The 21,683-nt window shown below is 40.0% G+C and overlaps 1 protein-coding gene across 2 annotated transcripts in view; it reads right to left on the reverse strand.

Moving 5' to 3' along the window:
- LOC126106756 (putative methyltransferase C9orf114) overlaps window positions 1–16,651 on the reverse strand; it is a 59,965-nt gene extending 43,314 nt beyond the window's left edge. The window contains exons 1-2 of one of the 2 annotated variants that reach the window (XM_049913129.1): window positions 16,167–16,651; window positions 4,597–4,841 (exon numbers count right to left, since the gene is read on the reverse strand). In XM_049913129.1, coding sequence (XP_049769086.1) covers window positions 4,597–4,841; window positions 16,167–16,466 — 545 coding nt within the window. In that variant the 5' untranslated portion in view covers window positions 16,467–16,651. Of the gene's footprint in view, window positions 1–4,596; window positions 4,842–15,994; window positions 16,136–16,166 lie in introns of those variants that run through there. The other variant, XM_049913130.1, reaches the window with a different exon arrangement.
- Window positions 16,652–21,683: the final 5,032 nt, after the last annotated feature.

The following is a 21,683-nucleotide window of genomic DNA, read 5'->3' on the forward strand; positions in this document are numbered from 1 at the left end:
CTGTCTGAAATGTAACAGCCACCGCAAAATCTTCCTCACAGTTCGCTGCAGTTTCCAAGTTTGTGGCTTGCGTCAAGCATTGGTTTGGTTTTTTTTTTGACAACATACAAACACTTGCATCACAGTTGCACCTGGCACACTTGGTTAAACGATAAACAGGTATCCCTAAATTGTTGATATCAACACACAGCCCTCTGTTTTATGACGGTTGTTTTCCATAATTCCTTCTGAATGTATGCTGCACTGTTGTAATGTATAAACATCTTACATATTTCAACATATCAAAACACTTTTCTCATTTTGTCTTTAACACCAACTGCTGGGCACAATGTATACGTGGTGAGTTTATGGTTCTACTCATGCATAAATCATATTTGTAAAAAAATACTTTGGAAAATACATCACTTTGAAAAATAAATAAATCATTTACAGTAGCCCTGTGTTAACATCACTTGACAAGTCAGTCATAGTTACAACAGTTACATAGTTGACATAATTTTATTCATGAAAAGAGTTTTAGAACAGCACATACTCCTCTGTACTCCACATTTGCCCAGTAGTCTACCACTGAAGCTAGTCTGCCATTTGCTTTATCTATATGTGAGGCTACACGATCATTCCATCCCACATCCACACAATCATTTACATTCCAGTATTTGTACGAGTTGACTGATTCCAATAGTAACGCAGTGATATTGTAGTCACAAGAAACAACACTTCAGCATTGTCTGACATGCACAGTTTTACATTTCTGAATATTTACAAGTTGAGAATCTTTGAACCACTTTGATATCATGTTAAGATCTGGCTGAATGCATGGGTAGCTTTTCTTCATATAGTACTTCATTACAAATAACTGCATCACATGTCAAAGTCTGAGTTTATTATTAATATCAGACACTGATAGTGGTTTGGCTTTTGTCTGCATTGAAAGCAAGGCACCACTTCACAGTCCAGGATGTTATGCATTCCATTGCACCTCAGAGCCATCAGCCAAACCACCTGGCATCCGTGTTGTGTCTGCAGACTGTTGTGTCATCTGCATACACCACAAGCTGCGTGCGGTCTGCCTTTCTTAGGTCACCTGTGAAAAAGAGTATAGAGGATTGATGCAAGCACTGAATCTTGTGACATGTCAACGTTGATATCGCCTTCTGAAGACGTTACATACTGGACATGCACGCGGAATGAGGCTAGCTATTTTTTTCAGTAAGATGTCTCACCAACATTTTCAGGTTGAAATTACAATTTCTCTGAACCAATTTTTGTTGTGTGAGAGGGCAAGTTTAACTTCACTAGATTTCACTTTTGAGTTGCCATGTACAACACTTATTTCAAGTTGTGCTAGAACTGAAAACAAGATATAGATGAAATTGACCATATTCTATCACCACTGCATGCCACATCATGCAACTGGGCGATAATCTCAAGAACACAAGAAATACTAACAGAAACATTCTTTGGAATGCCGCCATTGGAATTTAATATCAACAGACTTTGACAATATTGCATCATGTTTCAGATCAGATGCTCTTCACACTACGGCCGCTGTCCAATTGAAACATACTGTGAGGAAGTTGGCCAAGAACTACTCTGCACTGAAATGAGCAAAAAATGGTCTTAAGTCTGAAAATTCAATGCCAAAGTACAAAGTACACAAATTCAAAAACGGATCTGGATTAAGATTTTTTGTAAAATTCAAAATAAACCATTGCTTTTGTTCGATTGGTGAATTTACAGATGCATGACAAAATTTCACACATACGTTACACTTCGATGTGCTTCCAATTGTGCAGTGGGAAACAGACCTAGACTCTAAAAACCTATGGACAATTACGAAGATTCTTGAGGTCAGGTTAGGTCGGAGGCAGCAGCAATCGAATAACAAAATTTTCAATGGTGCAAAGCACTTTTTTCACCTTTCCTTGCATAACTCCATGACTGATTGTTTCTGAAGTGGAATCTCCGAATGATTTGTAATAAAATGACTCTTATACTTATTTCTGTCAATATGACATTCAACTCCACCTATAGTCTCGCAGAATTCCCTGAGACTTCCTCATCTTTTCCAGTAAATTAAATTTCCATGTGAACTGTCAATTTTTCAGATTTTCTGGGCAGGTCACCACCCTAGGAAAGTAATCTAGTGCGCGCACACACGCACACACACACACACACACACACACACACACAAAATGAATTCTTGAAAACGTAACACATTTTGTTTTTCTTGCTTTCCTAAAAAAAATTATTTTATTAGTTACATTAATGTTTAACTACTGCCTGTTCGCTCATGTTTTCCTGATGTGCTGCCAGCACAAGTAGCTAGCATTGTCAAAGATTCACCTTACACTGCTGGTGGCAGCCTAAACACTTGCGCTGGCGAAACATCAAGAAAATAGTTAAACAAACATCAGCCAAAGATACTGAGACAGAAGCTAAACAGGTAATATGTCAACAAGTGGCCACAAAAATCTCAACATTTTGTACCTCAATATTCCATAATCTTTCAGGCATGCATCCAGGATATTAAAAGGTGTACAACTTTGTTTCCACTGTTTGTTGATAGATGGCGACGACAGTAAGTATCGGTTGAAAGAAACAGATTGCAGACATCAGGCAGTTAGCTTGGATGTTGGTCAACGTAACCTAATTCAAACATTAGTCAATTTGTGTCTGCATCATAAAGTTGTTCTTGATTGAAAATGTCAATTTATGAGCCTAATTCTCATTATTTGTGGGAGGTGTTACTGTTTTGTTTCAAAATGAAGAAAACAGTGGCTGAGTCTCATCAAATGCTCTCAAGCACGTATAGTAAGGAAGCTATTAGTGAAAGAATGTGTCGTGAGTGGTTTCAACGCTTCAAGAACGAAGATTTTAACATCATAGACCGGCATAGTGGTGGAAGAGAGATTGTTTTTGAAGATGCAGAATTGGAGACATTGCTGAGTGAAGACTCACATCAAACTCTAGAAGAATTGGCATGATTAGTTGGAGTGACGCAGCATGCCATTTCAAAACATCTCAAGGCTATGGGCATGATTCAGAAAGAAGGAACTTGGGTCCCGTGTGAGCTGAAACCAAGAGATGTTGAACGGTGTTTGTGTGTTTGTGAACAGTTGCTTCAGAGGCAAAAATGGAAGGGATTTCTGCTTCGCATTGTGACCGGGGATGAAAAATGGGTTCATTACGATAACCCTGAAGGCAAAAAATTGTGGGATATCCCAGCCATGCTTCCATGTCGACAGCCAAACCGAATATTCAAGGCTCCGAGATCATGTTCTGCATTTGGTGGGACCAGCTCGGCGTCTTGTACTATGAGGTGTTAAAACCAAGTGAAACAATCACAGGTGCTTGTTACTGAACGCAATTAATGCATTTGAGCAGAGGATTAAAAGACAAATGGCCACAATACAGCGAGAGACAAGATAAAACGATTTTGCAGCACGACAACTCTCGACCCCACGTTGCAAAAAGAGGTCAAAACATACTTGGAAACGTTAAAATGGGAAGTCCTACCCCACCCGCCGCATTCTCCAGACATTTCTCCCTCTATCACCAGTTTAGATCAATGGCACATGGCCTGGCTGACCAACACTTCTGATCAGTCAGAAATTCGATCGATTCATGGATCGCTTCAAAAAATAAACCATTTTTTCGACGTGGGGTTCGTACACTGCCCGAAAGATGGGAGAAAGTAGCGGCCAGTGATGGAAAATACTCTGAATGATACATGTGTAACCAATTTGTTTCATTAAAGCCTCAAATGTTGGGGAAAAAACAGCAGAAGCAAAGTTGTACACCTTGTATTAATTCTTGTTCCTATATTTCAGTTGACAGCCTTACAGCCATTCTAAAGGTGAGTCACTTGCAAGATTTTTAAATCACTCTGTACAACACTGTGGGGCAAACGCTCATACGTAAGTTAATACTGTTGGTAACACGAGTGCCAGTCAAACATACAACTTTACATGTCTCACAGTAAGAAAAAGCAAGCACAATCAGTGAAATCCACATTGCTTACGAAGTACAGCACGTGGTTCATTATTATTACTTATTACTAGATCTGTGTCGTTTACCAGTCATGACTGGACAGACTGGGTGGCAAATACTGAAATGGCAGGCAATGAACATTTAGAACAATATTTTCTTTGAGAGTGCTTATGTGATATGAGAGGTTTCCACAATTTGTCAAGCTTCAAACCCTCTTCTCAGTTGAGCAGATTGCAGATTGTATTTCCACAGCTTCCTTGACCACGGAATCCCAGTTGGCTGAGTTTGTGGCCAGTCTCTTAACATTATCATTATCCACGGAATGACCAGTGGAAATACAAGATTCGGCCTCTACCGATTCATTGGGCTGCAGAAGGCGGGTGTATTGTTGCTGTCCAATGCAAATCACCTCAAGAATGGCCCTAAGGTTGTCAGTCAACATACCAGAACAAGAATTAATAATATTCCCAATGCACACCCAAAAGATGATGGAATATTCAATCAGCCACAAAAACTTCAAGAAATACGTTGAACATAAATGTGTGTGAGACAGCAGGCTGCATTGAAAAACACCATTAAAAATATTCTTCGCACGCCGCTGACCTGAATGGAAAATCTTCATCCTTCCGTAGGTGGTGAGGGGCATCGAGGGGGTTCACAAGCCCGGCGTACTCGAGGTCTTTGTGCAGGGGGAAGAAGAACCTCCGGAGGTACTGGGGGCACTCCAGGTACTGCAGGATCCTCGCCAGCTGGGTGCAGCTCCGGCGGGTCATCTTGATGCCATCCGCTTCTGGCACAGTTTCGCATTTTGTTTCATCCCCGACACAAATATCATCAAAAACAATAATCTGTAAAGAACAAAGTGTACTTCAGAATAGAAATGTCTATTTTACACAAACAGTAATACATGCAATATTTTCAGTTCTGCAAAAGTAAGTATATGCCTTTTACGATTCCCAGATAATTTCTAAACACAACAACATTTTTAAAATATTGCATGAAGCTTTGTGACAAGCTACTAAAAAGATAAAAGGAAGTCCATGTTGGGATAGAAACAATTGTGAGAAGAATAGATTGCTACTCACCATAAAGATGACATGTTAAGTTGCAGACAGGCCGAAGAAAAAGCCTGCTCCAGAAAAGAAAGAAAAACACACACACATTCACTCAAGCAGGTGCACATGTAAACATGACCACTACAGTCTGGCCTGAGTGGCCAGAGACAGTTGTCATGTGTACATGAGGTGTGCTGCTTGAGTGACTGTGTGTGTGTGTGTGTGTGTGTGTGTGTGTGTGTGCCTGTGTGTGTGTGTGTGTGTGTGCCTGTGTGTGTGTTTCTTTCCTTTCTGGAGAAGGCTTTGGCCAAAACCTCAGTATGTAACAGTGCTTTCGTTGTGCCAGTCTGCAACTAAATGTGTCATCTTTACTGTGAGTAGCAATCTATCTTTTTTATAATTGTCAAAAAAGATAAAGGATATGATAAAATCTGTATTTTCAGAGTCACATTATTATTTTATTTTGCCAAAAATGCTGTTGTAGTCTTCAGTACAAACATTGATTCAAGGCAGCTCTACAAGTTGGTCTGTCCTGTGCAGGCCTCTTCATATCTGAGTAAGCACTGCAACCTGCATCCCAATGAATCTGCTTACTGTACTCGTCTCTTGGCCTCCCTCTACAATTTTTACTCCCCACACTTCCTTCTATTCCAAATTGACTATTACTGGGTGACTCAGAAAGTGTCCTACCAACCGATGCCTTTCTTTCAGTCAACTTTTGCCCTGAAAGTATTTTCTCCTCACTTTGATTCAGTACATCCTCATTAGTTATTCAGTCTATCTTTCTAATCTTCACCATTCTGCTGTTGCACCGCATTTCAAAAGCTTCTATTCTCTTCTCATCTGAACTGCTTATTGTCCACATTTCATTTCTGTACAAGGCTACACTCCATACAAATACTTTCAGAAAAGACTTCTTAATATTTAAGTCTATTTTAAATGTTTACAAATTCCTCTCTTTCAGAAATTTTTTTTATGCTACAACCAATCTGCGCTTTCCATTCTCTCTACTTCAGCCATCATCAGTTATTTTGTTGCCCAAACAATAAAAGTATTCTACTACTTTTGGTGTGCCATTTCCAAATCTAATTCCCTCAACATTGCCAAATTTAATTCAACTATGTTCCATTATCCTTGCTTTACTTTTGTTGATTTTCATTTTATACTATCTTTTCAAGACATTATGAATCCTTATGAAGTTTACTGTAAATAATGTCACCAGCAAACCTCAAAGTTTTTGCATAGCTCCAGCTTGCTGGGTATAGTGGGACAGCAATTCATTTTTAGATTGTGATTTGAAGAAAAAAGAGAGAGAAAGAGAGAGAGAGAGAGAGAGAGAGAGAGAGAGAGAGAAAGGGAGGGAGGGAGGGAGGGAGGGAGGGGGGGAGGGAGGGAGGGAGGGAGGGGGGGAGGGAGGGGGGAGGGAGGGAGGGAGGGAGGGAGGGAGGGAGGGAGGGGGGGGCACAGCCAGAGCTGCACCTAAAATGGATGCTTAGTCAGTTAGCGGCTGGTTTCGGGCTAAGCCCATTCCCAAACCAACCAATGTTTGCCAAGAAAAAGTCCATCCAAAATAAGTACACACTTTGTTTACTGCTATTTTGGATCAACATTTTGACAAATGCTGGTTGGTTTGTGAATGGGCATAGCCTGAAACCAGTCCAGGACTAAATAAACATCCATTTTAGTTGCAACTCTGGCTGTCTCTTTTTGCATCACAATCCAAAAGTTTTTATTTCTTCTCAATGAAATTTTATTCCCTTCCCAAGATTCTCCTCGGTCTCCTTTCCTGTTAGCTCACAGTAGAGATTTATTAATACTGGGGTTAGGCTACAATCTTGCCTCACTCCTTAACTACTGCTTCACTTTTATGTCCTCAGACTCTTATAATAGCATTCTTGTTTCTGTTCAAGTTGCTCCCTGTATTTTATATTTCTGTCTTAAAAATTTCAAATAGTATAGTCCCTTCAACATTGTCTCTAAATCCAAAAATGCAGCAAATGTGCTTCACTATTCTTAAACATATCTTCTAAGACAAGTCACAGCATCAAGTATTGCTTACATGTTCCTTCACTTCTTCAGAATGCAAACCAGTGTTCACTAAGGTCGGGTTCTGCAAGTTTTTCCACTTTTCTGTAAATAATTTGTCTATATGAAACTGGTTGTTCAATAGTATTCACACCTGTTGGTACATGAGCATTCAGTCAACTTATAAATGCAAATGTTATGTGATACAGACTGACGCAGAGTGTGCAAACTCACTGGTACTTCAGCAGTACTTTTGAGTGAGGCCTGGCAAACAGTATTCACATTCAAATGAGCTCAAACATTTCTCGATTTGCAACAGCACTTGATATTGTATTAAGCCTCCTCAAACAATCGTGTCTCATCCAACTTGAAAGGTGCAAAAGCAAGAGGTGCAGGAGACATTACGAACCAGCCACAACAAGCTAAATCTTTTCTAAAAATTTGCACATAAGGAAACAGGGCACCACAACACAAACTTATGTTGCATTCAAACACATTTACAATAAGAATTCTCATGCAGTATTTATGGGTATACTAGATGTACCCTGTGATGTTACCTGCAATTAAACAGTTATTAATAAAAGAATGTTAATGTTGAAACTCACTGTCCTCGTTTACGCACCATCACAAAGTTATCTCTTAGAGGTATTGAGCCATGAGTCACTTGTGGTCTAGCAAACCACACAACATCGGAAAAAAAGGCATCAAATTTTGGGATGATGGAAGAAGCCGACAGGATACATGCTGCTCACAACTCACTCAATTACTTAAAGAAAAAAGTTCTATGCAACCGAGTAGCAAATTACAAAATGCGCCAAGAAAAGGAGTAAATAATTTCACAAGTGTTTGTGACATGCCTAGCACTGAGATCATAATTGTCTTAGTGTGTATGGAGAGCCAGAAATCTGCTGTAACATCTCTGTAAAAATGTTCCGAGACTGCTTGTTCTCTCTGTACATGTAGAAATTTCTGGCTCTCAATACATACGCGCAGCCAATGCACATCTGTCTGTGCAGAAAAGCATGGTTTGTCCAGAGAAATACCTGCCATTTTTAACATTTGTCCTCAATTTTATTTATCAAGAAGGTCACTTTAGAAGGGAATTGCAATGGTTGAAACTGGATAGAAATGTAAGAATTTCTCATATCAATACTGTCTCTCCTTTGGATCCACCAGTGACAATAGTGACCTGCATGATATGCCTTCTAACTCTGTGACGGATAACCTAGTGCCACAGCACAATCTTGGTGCATCCAGGTGCTAAGAAATATTTTCACTCACATATGTTACATTGTTAAGAGTTTAGTGATGATTTTATCCTACAGGAATATTTCTACTGTCCTGGTTTATGCACATACTTCTTGCTTTTGTCAAAACATTTAAAAACTAATCTCTATGTTAACTTTAATGCATTCCTTTGTATTTAACTTTCATGGATGATGTTTAAGTGACATTACCCATCGTATGGGAACAGCAGTAGCATTGGCCATCCCACAGGAATAGTGATTTTCTTCAGAGAAAAAGGTAGTCTGTGTGTTAATTCAGGGTAGAGGGTATCTACATTCCAAAGTTCATCCAAATTGTCCAACCTCTTCAACATGAAGGAGTAACAAACATGCTAACTTAATGAAGAAAGAAAATAAGCAATTTCTTGTTCAGTGCAGTGCAAATTTTATAAAATTTGTATGTGCAACGTCATCTGCCCTCACGTCTGTGCCTGGTACCATCGGATACGCTTACACACCATAATCAAACCCAAAAATCCTACCACATTCTTACATGTAAGCCATGACATCTGTCATATAGCATTAGAATTACACCATTGTGAGTCTTCAAGCAACTCAGAAGCTATAAGATAAGCCTGACACTCAGTGGCTAAAATCAGCAAGCTTGTATGGAAGTATAAGGATTGTATAAGCATTGTATTCATTACGCTGAATCGTATTACAAAGGACAATTAATGAATAGAAGCATTTTCACAAACACAATACAGTTCGGGTCAAACAGAAGCATCCAATTCCACCCATTTGCTTTTACCCACGACGTAATGGTGTTGTGGTGTGTGATAGCATTACGACACGGAGTTTTTGAGTTGGTTGTGTTCGTAGATGTCTTTGATGGTGACCGCTGGTGGTGTATGTGCATGTACTGAGTGTAATGTGTTGCATTGGGTTCATTTGAGATTTCGTGTTGACAGTGCAATGTTGCTGGGAGTGTTAGCTGTTCATCACGTATCGTGTGTTGAAAGTGCTTTCAGCGAGTTATTAATGATTTTTGTTTATGTGTCTGGTGTTTTTGCTAGGTTTTATTGGTTTGGTGTTTGTTGTGTGGCAAGATGTTTAATTCATAGCATGGTTTCTGTTGTTAGGTATGGATATGATCCTAAAATGTAATAGTGCCTCACTGTGTGCTGAGTTGGGGGAGGAGAGAATGTCAGTTATTAAGTTCTTGCAGTTATTTGGTCTTATAGGTTGGCAGACGTAGCATTTGTGGTGAAAATATAACGCTAATGAGAGATATGGCGTCTCAGACAAGTGAAGCATGTATGTGGCAGTGTCAGCGTGATAAAGTCTGGCGGTTCATTACACGTGGTACCTGGTTCAAGAAATCTAGGTTGGCCATGAGGGAGATTGTTTTGTTGACGTGTTATTTTTATTATAAGTCCCTTATTAGTATTGCATGCATGAGACTGGAGTGAGAGAGAGAACAATGTTAGATTGGTTTTCTTTTTGTAGAGCAGTTTGTTCTGAGTACATTAAGTGTAGGGATGAGTTGGATGGGCCAGGTATGGCAGCTGAGATTGATGAGTCTTAGTTTGGGAAGAGGAAGTTTGGGAGGGGTACTTCTCACATTGGTCTATGGGTGTAGAGTGCTGTTATTTCGGAGGTGAGTATGCTGACTGTGCTTTTAGGGTTTTAGAGAGCCATACTAAGAGGGAATTGGTGGAGGTATATTGAAAAATATATTGAGGAGGGGAGTACTGTTATTTTAGATGCATTTTTGTCGTATAGCAGTTTGGGGAAGAGGGGTTGTCAATCACAATCTTGAGTTTAAAAATTATGAAACTGAGCCAGGCATTAATATGACAGGGGGGTCTTCGAGGGGGGGCGGGGGGGTTAAATCAGTCATAGGAAGGAGGAAGAGCCACTCTTCTAACCTGCAATCTCATTTAGATGAGTGTTGCTGGCGCAAGAGCATCCATAGGAATTATTGTATTTTTCGTGTTTTGTTTAGGGCTGTGCGTAAGAGGGTGGTGAGTTGAGAGGGTTGGGTTTGTGTGGGTGTTTGGGGGGAGGGGGGGGGGGAGGATGGTTTGTGGGTATTGGTTGTGGACTTAATGGGATGGGTTGTGGGTGGTTGAGTGGAGGTACTACTTTATGATTATGTTGTGTAGGACCTCTTTCGTTGCAGTTTTTGTTGATTTGTAAGGTGTGATTGATTTTTGTTTACGTTCTGTTTTTATATTTGTTGGCCACTTTTTTGGGGGGGTTTATGAGATGGGTGGTTTGGGATTGGTTTATGGGTGGCTGGTCGTGGGTGATTTGGGAGGTTCTCTTGTTTATGTTTTTGCTGCATTTGTGTGTGCGTGAGATTGGAGTGGCCAATTTGGATTGTATCGCCAGAATTTGTTGATGGTAAGTAATTTTTGTTTTCAGTTTATTCTATATGAGTTGCAATGTTTAGTGTGGTGGTTAGTGTTTAACGTGCCGTTGACAACGAGGTCATTAGAGACAGAGCGCAAGCTCGGGTTAGGGAAGAACTGGGAAGGAAATCGGGCGTGCCCTTCCAAAGGAACCATCCCAGCATTTGCCTGAAACGATTTAGGGAAATCACAGGAAACCTAAATCAGGATGGCTGGAGATGGGATTGAACCGTTGTCCTCCCGAATAATGTTTAGTGTGTTCATGGTAGATTGATTGTGTTTTAATTTATATAGTGACGTCCGATTTTTGGGTTGTTGAGATGTTGGGGTTTTGGTTATATTTTTCGTAATTGTAGGGGTTGGTTTTTTGGTACTGACAGCTGTGGTTGAGCTATATAGGTCAAGGGAAGTGTCCGATTCCAGTGTATTTTTGTTGGTGTAGTGGAATGCAGTAAATTTTTTTGTCTGTTTTTGAATCAAGTAGTGTTTATTTTCTGTTATTTAGCTTGTCCTTGACCCAAGGCTTTCAGTATGTCATATCAATTTATCTATTAAACAGAAAGCCACCACTCTGATCACAGTCCTGCCTTGCTTGATCTGACTCCAGGATGCACTTTTAAAGAAAGCTAGCAGCCTTGTGTGTCATCCCTGACCAGTGTAAACAAGCCGAAAACAACTACAAGTATAAACTGGCCTGATATTTTGCTCAAGGGGGAACACAGGTGGCAGTCTTGTAAATAAAATTATTTTATTGCATTCTTCAGACTAGGCTCACACAAATGGTATCACAAACAGTTTTGACTTCTTACCAAGTCATCAACAACCCTGTTTAAAAAGGTAGCCCTTGAAAACAGAGAAATTAGCATGAAAAATGGAGTTCTTCAGCCTCAATTTTTACCCTTTAGCGCTGACTATTCGTTATGCCCAGACAGCAGTATGATCCTTGATTATATCATGATTTCCGAGCAGTTTCAAAAAATCATGTTTAAAAAGGAAAACAAAGACAACAGTAAAATACTACAAAATTAAATTTAGAAATTTAAACTGACTTTTTACGCAACTTCTACATGTATTTCAATATATTACTACATAACTCACCAGGATGAAGATGTACTTGCAATGTAAACATGTGATCTGTTCCTTCCAGGAGAACACCGACATAAACCGTAACAACAAAAATTCTCTTTATTACAAATCGGATTAGGCCCTACTAGTTGTTCTACTAGCTGAAACATTATTTATTTTTTAATTTGAAGCTCCATATTTATGTTAAGAAGGGCTGGAACTATCTGAAATTTCAGCTTATAGTTACCCTGAAAACTTTGTTATTAGGTAAATATCTCTGAAATACATCTAATATCTTAAACCAGTCAACTTCAACAGTTTTTACTGAACTTATTTAATTAGTAAGGTCGCCAACATGATTTTTTTAAACCTAAAAGTTGTTTTTCAGTACCAATGTAATTTTATGGAAGGCTGAAAATACACATGAAATATAGATTTATGAGATAAACAGAAGTCTCACAGCAGGAACAAAAAGTGTTCGTTTTAACATAATTTGATAATGGAAACCAAATGATACACATGCAGTAATAAAATATCAAATGGAGTAATGGAATGGGATACCAATTCGATTCTACACAGAGTACGCGAAAGAACTTGCCCCCCTTCTAACAGCCGTGTACCGCAAGTCTCTAGAGGAACGGAAGGTTCCAAATGATTGGAAAAGAGCACAGGTAGTCCCAGTCTTCAAGAAGGGTCGTCGAGCAGATGCGCAAAACTATAGACCTATATCTCTGACGTCGATCTGTTGTAGAATTTTAGAACATGTCTTTTGCTCGAGTATCATGTCGTTTTTGGAAACTCAGAATCTACTATGTAGGAATCAACATGGATTCCGGAAACAGCGATCGTGTGAAACCCAACTCGCTTTATTTGTTCATGAGACCCAGAAAATATTAGATACAGGCTCCCAGGTAGATGCCATTTTCCTTGACTTCCGGAAGGCGTTCGATACAGTTCCGCACTGTCGCCTGATAAACAAAGTAAGAGCCTACGGAATATCAGACCAGCTGTGTGGCTGGATTGAAGAGTTTTTAGCAAACAGAACACAGCATGTTGTTATCAATGGAGAGACATCTACAGACGTTAAAGTAACCTCTGGCGTGCCACAGGGGAGTGTTATGGGACCATTGCTTTTCACAATATATATAAATGACCTAGTAGATAGTGTCGGAAGTTCCATGCGGCTTTTCGCGGATGATGCTGTAGTATACAGAGAAGTTGCAGCATTAGAAAATTGTAGCGAAATGCAGGAAGATCTGCGGCGGATAGGCACTTGGTGCAGGGAGTGGCAACTGACCCTTAACATAGACAAATGTAATGTATTGCGAATACATAGAAAGAAGGATCCTTTATTGTATGATTATATGATAGCGGAACAAACACTGGTAGCAGTTACTTCTGTAAAATATCTGGGAGTATGCGTGCGGAACGATTTGAAGTGGAATGATCATATAAAATTAATTGTTGGTAAGGCGGGTACCAGGTTGAGATTCATTGGGAGAGTCCTTAGAAAATGTAGTCCATCAACAAAGGAGGTGGCTTACAAAACACTCGTTCGACCTATACTTGAGTATTGCTCATCAGTGTGGGATCCGTACCAGATCGGGTTGACGGAGGAGATAGAGAAGATCCAAAGAAGAGCGGCGCGTTTCGTCACAGGGTTATTTGGTAACTGTGATAGCGTTACGGAGATGTTTAACAAACTCAAGTGGCAGACTCTGCAAGAGAGGCGCTCTGCATCGCGGTGTAGCTTGCTCGCCAGGTTTCGAGAGGGTGCGTTTCTGGATGAGGTATCGAATATATTGCTTCCCCCTACTTATACCTCCCGAGGAGATCACGAATGTAAAATTAGAGAGATTAGAGCGCGCACAGAGGCTTTCAGACAGTCGTTCTTCCCGCGAACCATACGCGACTGGAACAGGAAAGGGAGATAATGACAGTGGCACGTAAAGTGCCCTCCGCCACACACCGTTGGGTGGCTTGCGGAGTATAAATGTAGATGTAGATGTAGACATTTATACAGCCTGTCTGACAAGTGAATGCGGAAAGGTGAGCTAATAATCCTGTTTACTACAAATTTACAATGAAATGAGTTAATGGATGCATACTACATGTAGAATATGGTTATTTATTTTGAAAAACAATCTTCTTTTCCCATACCTTGAGCTAACTAATTACTTTCTGCATGAAACACTGAAAATGCAAAATTACAAATAAACTCAATATAGTAAAAAAAATTAATTTCCTATTTAGTGCAAAAGAATGTTGGCTACCTTTGAAGGTTGCTTTGAGTTAGGCCAAAACGATAGAGGCATTTTTATGTATTGCACTGATAGAAAATTAGTATAGTGATGGTACAGCCATCAATTTAAGCAGTGTTTCCACATTGCCAAGTTGACATTTTTTTTAGAGAATACTAGGGAACAAACAGTTCTCCACCACATGACACTGCAAAGGTGTCGTGGATGGGATTGGTGGAACTGTAAAACCTGCAGTCTCGAATATCTGCAAAGTTGGGAAACACATACTATCTGTTGCTGAAGACTTTGCAAAAATTACAAGTAAAAGATGTTGCAGCATAACCTTTTTTCTCTCTGCCCAGCAAACTGCAGAGAATAAAGAGGAATTAGATCAAATATGGATGTGAATAGTCCCGACTATCTCCCCCGGAGGTTTGCACACAATTTCAAAAAAGCAAGCTTTAGTCACAACAAATCTGTAAGACCCGATTAATCATATTGTCTTGCTCCATGGGGATTTTGCTCTGGCTCCCTATGCCAGAAAAAAAGTCAAGACTTTTTGTAGAGCACCTGATTTATGGTGAAGCTGACGACATTTACCTCAAAGGAAGAGAAAGACTGGGTGGAAAAAAGACCAAATTGTAGAGAAACTGGTTTCAACTACTGTAGACCAGAGGAACAAGTACCACTTTTCCCACATAACGGCAATTCAGAATGAAACCAGTAATTTTTCAAGTGATAATGACATCCGGTTACTAGGCGGTGTCATTTCGTTACTGGACTTTTTTAAAAAGTTTCATTAGTGAAATATATGTTTAATGCATTTATTTTCCATACAATAAGAACAAAATGTGTATCTGAATTATGTAATTCTGGTAGCAGATTTCTATATATTTATTTTAAATACACAACTCTCACTATACGAAAGAAATAAACTATTTTGGTAAGAAAATTACATTTCATTACTTAACTCTAGACAGTACAATAAAACCATTTGTCCTTATAGGCTAATGTTTCTTGATCTTTTTTTATATTTAAATGAAACAAATCTTAATTGACTGTCGTTCTGTTATGCATGGAACTGCTCACATTTGTTTTCTGACTGATAGTTTTATTACCATGTATGTGACCTAGAGCTGAAAAACAGAATAAAAGAATTTCGAAAACAACTATAGTTGCCTAAGCTATCATAACACAAGCAACTAAAAGCTGTAACTGAACCACAATGTCGCACGGAGGACATGCAGAGACACTGTGTCCCATCCATAGATCTGAAAGAACTTCGTGTTGAAATGTTTTCTACAAATTCCAATAACCTCAAAGCTTTTAACTAACTGCATTCGTGTTCACTTAAAAAATCCTTCGATATTTTAATCATAACCCTATAATTACTAAGTTTGTTCATATTATGCCATTATTTGATTTCTCGTGTTTCATGACAGGAAGTTCATTTGGGCTACATTAGGGCCTATTTGTTTTCTCATGTTACTGTGCTTCATACTGACAAGTTTATCTACAACACAACACATCTCAGAGCAGACCATGAAGTCACACACCCCAACAGCCTTACGTCACAGGTCAAAGCCGACAGGTGGGATGGGACGCTTCAGTCGACCCAGGCAAGTTCCTTCTAAGAAGCCCTGCAGTTAAGAGTTAAAAGGACATCTTTTAAATTCTATTTTGCACTTCGTCTCACTGGACACCTTGAAATTAACATTGGTCGTAAAGTTTGCGCACACTTGGCATATTGTAGATACACATCATTTGCAAGTTTTATTGTTAATGCACCACAATGTTACATGTTTTTGTAGGGGAGAGGAGCAACTCCTACACGGGGGCAAAACCTTCCTTATATAAGTGTTTGCTTCAGGTTCTTCTTTCTTTGAGGACGGATTAGGAATGACACACACATGAACAACTTTCTTTTGTATAACAATGAAAACAAACAAAACTAAATCAAGTAGAATGCTTACTGTAATGCGTGTAAAATCTGCATAGATAGGCCATAAAGAGTGATACTCCTGGCACCAAGAAATACTGGAACTTCTCTTGTACAAACATGGTTTCTCTCTGGGTCAAGTATAGTAACATGGTAATAGGCCTAGTACCAAAAACCCCATTTGTAAACAATTTAATGTAACTAACCTCATCGATTCTGTATATACATGCTGCTCTTGCTATCTGACCGGCTAAATATGTTCTCAGTTCTTGGCTCTGAGCATTTTCCAAAATAGTACCTGGCACAGCTATGCTAACACTAGGCAACTCAATCAACGATAATGATATTTTATCATCTTCCGCTAGCTTGTCTTTGTCAGATGGCGCGTTCTTCTCTTCGTTACATTTCTTCGCAAGTTTCAACAATTTTTCCTGTTTACGAATTTTCTTGAGAAGTTTGTGTTTTCGTCGCTCTTCCGTTTTACTTTGAGCTAGAGTAGGTGACATGTCTCCCAAGCTAATTCACGCGAACAAAAGTTTACACTTGATGGCACACGACTGATTAGCACCGAGCAAACAATCCAACATTGGTACTACAACCACAATTACATAACTACAAACACTATAAAAACGAACAGAATACCGTAGCCCACGTGCTATGCACGCGCTAAACACTTCCACATGTTTGCTTACCTACTACGCAGTTGGCACTACGTGATTACGAAAACAAAGCTGTCGAAGTCTATATTCAATTGTTCACGCAGAGCAGTGCTGCCCTGCGTAGCCAGTACGCGGCTATAACGTAACGCGTGCATCGAACGATATATATCGACCACCCACTCTCGTGGCGGTAAATATGGATACTGTTTCTTGTGATGACTTGAGCGACGACTAAAAACGAATGTAAAATTAATTAAAAACGAAACTAGTAACTTCACTTACTTGCCTCGTCAACCATGTTTTCTCCATTGGCTACTCCACAGATTATATACGACGCAGGAAGCAATCCTTGTTTTCCGTAAGCTGGGTACAATCTAGATACGTCTCTGAGGAACACTGGGAGAGTCTCAGAAGGTTGAACGTTCCCACGCAACCGATAATTGTGGAAATACAGGTACTATACGAGCTAACTAAGTTGACACTCGACGCGGTGTCTGATGCAAGCGACCGTAAACGTATTTCCCATTTACAGTCGCTTCCATCACCCATCACGCCAAATATCAACTTAGTTTGAACGAATATTACTGGAAGAGGTACAGTTGGTCCATGTCTCCCTGTAGGCCTTAACTTTTAATACAAGATTTGACAGGTTTCCACAAGTAATCCATCTTCTGTGTATAGGTAGATGGATCGTCTGAGGAGACAAATTCCACAGAATGACTTATAAATTCCTTCTTTCTTCAAGGTGTTGTAGGACTTAAAGGCATCTGATATAACTTTGGTCTCTGATAAGATGAAGTGTTTTCTGAGAGAGACTTAAGTATTTTTGTGTCTCGAACTATAAAGCGTCTCCCGGATTCCCTTTCGGTGCCTCCAAAGATCCATATATGTACAATTTCATTTTTTAGTGGTTGTCCTTTCTTGTATTTCCGAATAGCTCTTCGCGATTCGTCTATTCCCACCATCTTGTTTTGTCCACCGACTTGAACACTGTCTTTCATGACTATCACTTAGCCGACTTCCCAACAGAACCCATAGTAGTTTACAAAAGGTGTTTGACGATAACTCAGCTTCCGAAGCGGTCGCTTGTAGGGTATAATCTCCTACTCGACGAGTGACTGATCTAATGCTCTTTTCAATGGTCAACTTACACTTGTTGTCGAACTGAATGTTTTTCCTTATCGATGTCTTTTCCAGACACCGCGCGCAGTCTAAATGAATTGGGAAGTAAGCATCAGCATCTTTTTTGCTTAGTTTCACACAGCTGTAACCATGACAGTTCATATAATTCTTGAAATGTAATTTGGCAGTGATCCCTATTCCCAACAAAAATCTGAAAGAGATTGAGCGCTACACAAAGGACGAATTAAGTTTCGCCAGGTAAGAGAATCGGGACTCGGGATTACAGCGGCTTCACTCATTCCTATTCACAATGCTAAAAGTTACACGATTCCCTCTTGGCAATGCTTTAAACACTTTCCATATCTCCCACCACGACAGCCGTGCGCTCGATGTGTTTCGTTATTCGATATATATGGCTCGGAGACCGCACATTTCATAGGCAGCGGTTCTTCGAAACTACCCTCTATTCGACCGTTTATGCAGAGCAGTATTGCCATTCATAGCCAGAACGTGTTCTCGGTACGATCGCTTGTGGTTCATGATATCGACAGAACTTTTCATTTTTCACAGAGAATAGTGAAATAACATAAGGAACACTGACTGGATACGTGCACTTCTCTGTAACATTAATATCGCCTATTAGTCTTATTTGGTACGGAGTAGGCCGCTCAAGTGATTTGTAATCAATCTCCTTTGTAGACTGGTTGTAGTTTACCAGTATTCTACCAATATAGCGAACTCTACCAGCTGCTTTACCCACTACTGAGCCTATGTGATCAATCCATTTCAAATCCCTACAAAGTGTTACACACAGATATTTGTACCAGTTAGCCGATTCCAGCTGTGGCTCATTGGTATTATATTCATAGGGTACTACGTTTTTTTGCTTTGTGAAGGGCACAATTTTACATTTCTGCACACTTAAAGCAAGTCACCGTTTGTTCTTCTTTGAAATTGTATCAAGATCTGACTAATTATTTCTGCAGCCTCTTTCAGACAGTGCTTCTTTATGGATAACTGTATCATATACAAACAGTCTGAAGTTATTATTAATACTGTCCTGAAGGTCATTAATATACAACATGAACAGCAAGGGTCCCAACACACTTCCCTGGGGTAAATCTGAAGTTACTTTTCTATCTAACCATCATTCTCCATCTAAGATACACTATGTGATCAAAAGTGTCCAGACACCCCCAAAAACATACGTTTTCCATATTAGGTGCATTGTGCTGCCACCTACTGCCAGGTAGTCTCTATTAGCAACCTCAGTAGTCATTAGACATAGTGAGAGAGCAGAATGGGGCGCTCTGCGCAACTCACAGTCTTCGAACGTGGTCTGATGATTGGGTGTCACTTGTGTCATACGCCTGTACGCGAGATTCCCACACTCCTAAGCATCCCTAAGTCCACTGTTTCCGATGTGATAGTGAAGTGGAAACGTGAAGGGACATGTACGGCACAAATGCGTAAAGGCCGACCTCATCTCGTGACTTACAGGGTCCGCCGACAGTTGAAGAGGGTCGTATTGTGTAATAGGCAGACATCTATCCAGGACATCAGTCAGGAATTCCAAACTGCATCAGGATTCACTGTAGGTACTATGACAGTTAGATGGAAGGTGAGAAAACTTGGATTTCATGGTCGAGCGGCTGCTCATAAGCCACACATCACACCGGTAAATGCCAAGCGACGCCTCGCTTGGTGTAAGGAGCGTAAACATTGGCCGATTGAACAGTGGAAAAACGCTGTGTGGAGTGACGAATCACGGTACACAAAGTGGCGATTTGATGGCAGGGTGCGGGTATGGCGAATGCCCAGTAAACGTCATCTGCCAGCATGTGTAGTGCCAACAGTAAAATTCGGTTGCGGTGGTGCTGTAGTGTGGTCGTGTTACTTATGGAAGGGGCTTGCATCCCTTGTTGTTTTGCGTAGCACTATCACAGTACAGGCCTACAATGAGGTTTTAAGCACCTTCTTGCTTCCCACTGTTGAAGAGCAATTCGGAGATGGCGATTGCATCTTTCATCACGATCGAGCACCTGTTTATAATGCACGGGCTGTGGCGGAGTGGTTACACACACATGGACTGGCCTGCACAGAGTCCTGACCTGAATCCTATAGATCACTTTTGGGATGTTTTAGAAAGCCGACTTCGTGCCAGGCCTCACCGACCGACATCGATACCTCTCCTCAGTGCAACACACCGTGAAGAATGGGCTGCCATTCCCCAAGAAACCTTCCAGCACCTGATTGAACGTATGCTTGTGAGAGTGGAAGCTGTCATCAAGGCTAAGGATGGGTCAACACCATATTGAACTATAGCATTACCGTTGGAGGGCGCTACGAACTTGTAAATCATCTTCAGCGAGATGTCAGGATAGTTTTGATCACATAGTGTAACATGTGGTATCCCCTCTGTCAAAAAGTCCTCAATCCAGTTACAAATCTCATTTGATACCCATATCACTGAACATTTGATAACAAGTGTAGTTGTGCTACCGAGTCAAAAACTTTTCGGAAATCAAGTAATACTGATCTTACCTGACTGCCTTAATTCAAGGCTTTCAGTACATTATGTGAGAAAAGTGCGAGTTGAGATTCACATGATCGATGTTTTCGGAGTTCATGTTGGTTGGCATTATGGAGGCCATTCTGTTCAAAGTACCTCATTATGATTGAGATCATAATATGGTCTAGGATTCTACAACAAATCGATGTCAAGGACATTGGACGGTAGCTTTGTGGATCACTTCTATTACCCTTCTTGCCGATGGGCGTGACTTGTGTTTTCTTCGAACTACTGGGCACAGTTTTCTGTTCGAGGGCTCTACGATAGACTGTAGTTAGAAGAGGGGCTAACTCAACCGCAAATTCAGCATACTATCTGATAGTGATTCTATCAGGCTCTGAAGCTTTGTTCAATTTTGACAATTTCAGTTGTTTTTCTACTTCACTGTCACTACTACTGATTTCACTCATCTTTTCAGTGGTACAAAGATTAAATTCGCGAAATTTCCTGGGTTTTCCTTTGTAAAGGAACATTTGAAAACAGAGTTAAGGGTTTCAGTTTTGGTTTGCCACCCTTAGTTCGCTAGGGACCAGACACTAACTTTGGTGCCACTAATAGCCTTTACATATGACCAGAATTTCTTTGGGTTTAGTGAAGGATCATTTTACAGTACTTTGCTATAGTATTCATTGAAGGCTTCAGAATTGTTGTAGAGGGTACATATCGATCAGGTGCATGGTCAACTGTTCTTTTAAATTTGAGCGATAGTTCATCTACATGCCTCTATCCTGTGCTGAAAGTTTCAAGTTCCTCACTAAAACATGACGCTATTGATTTTTTTTTCTAGTTTACTGAACATCTATTATATCTTTCTGCTTGTTTTAGTTGTGCTTTGTACTTTGGTCATCACTGTTGCCACAACTCGTGGGTACTAATACTAGTCTCAACGTGGACATCAAAGGGATCGGGTCTATTTCTTGCCATTAGATCCATTATACTTCCATCATGAATGGGGTTCTGAACTATCTGGTTTAAGTAGTTTTCAGAGAAGGCATTTATTAATGTTTCACAGGATGTCTTACCACACCCACCAATAACAAAACTGTAATTTTTCCAATTGATCGTTGGATAATTAAAGTCTCCACCTATGATTACAGTATGAGTGGGGAACTTACGTAGAAGTGAACTAAGGTTGCCTTTAAATTTTTGGTTACATTAGGAAATGAATCTGGTGAGTGACACAAGGATCCAGTTATCATTTTATGCTCACAACTAATAATGAGTCTTGCCCGAACAGTGTCACATGCAGTTTCACACCTTGGTGCGTTTGAGTTTGTTATCTATTGCTACAAATACACCACCTCCATTTCCCATTAGCCTATCCTCTTGATATGAAATTAAATTTTTCTAAAACTCTCACTACTATCAAA

This window comes from Schistocerca cancellata, chromosome 10, assembly GCF_023864275.1.
Source record: "Schistocerca cancellata isolate TAMUIC-IGC-003103 chromosome 10, iqSchCanc2.1, whole genome shotgun sequence".
Classification (NCBI taxonomy): Eukaryota; Metazoa; Arthropoda; class Insecta; order Orthoptera; family Acrididae; genus Schistocerca; species Schistocerca cancellata.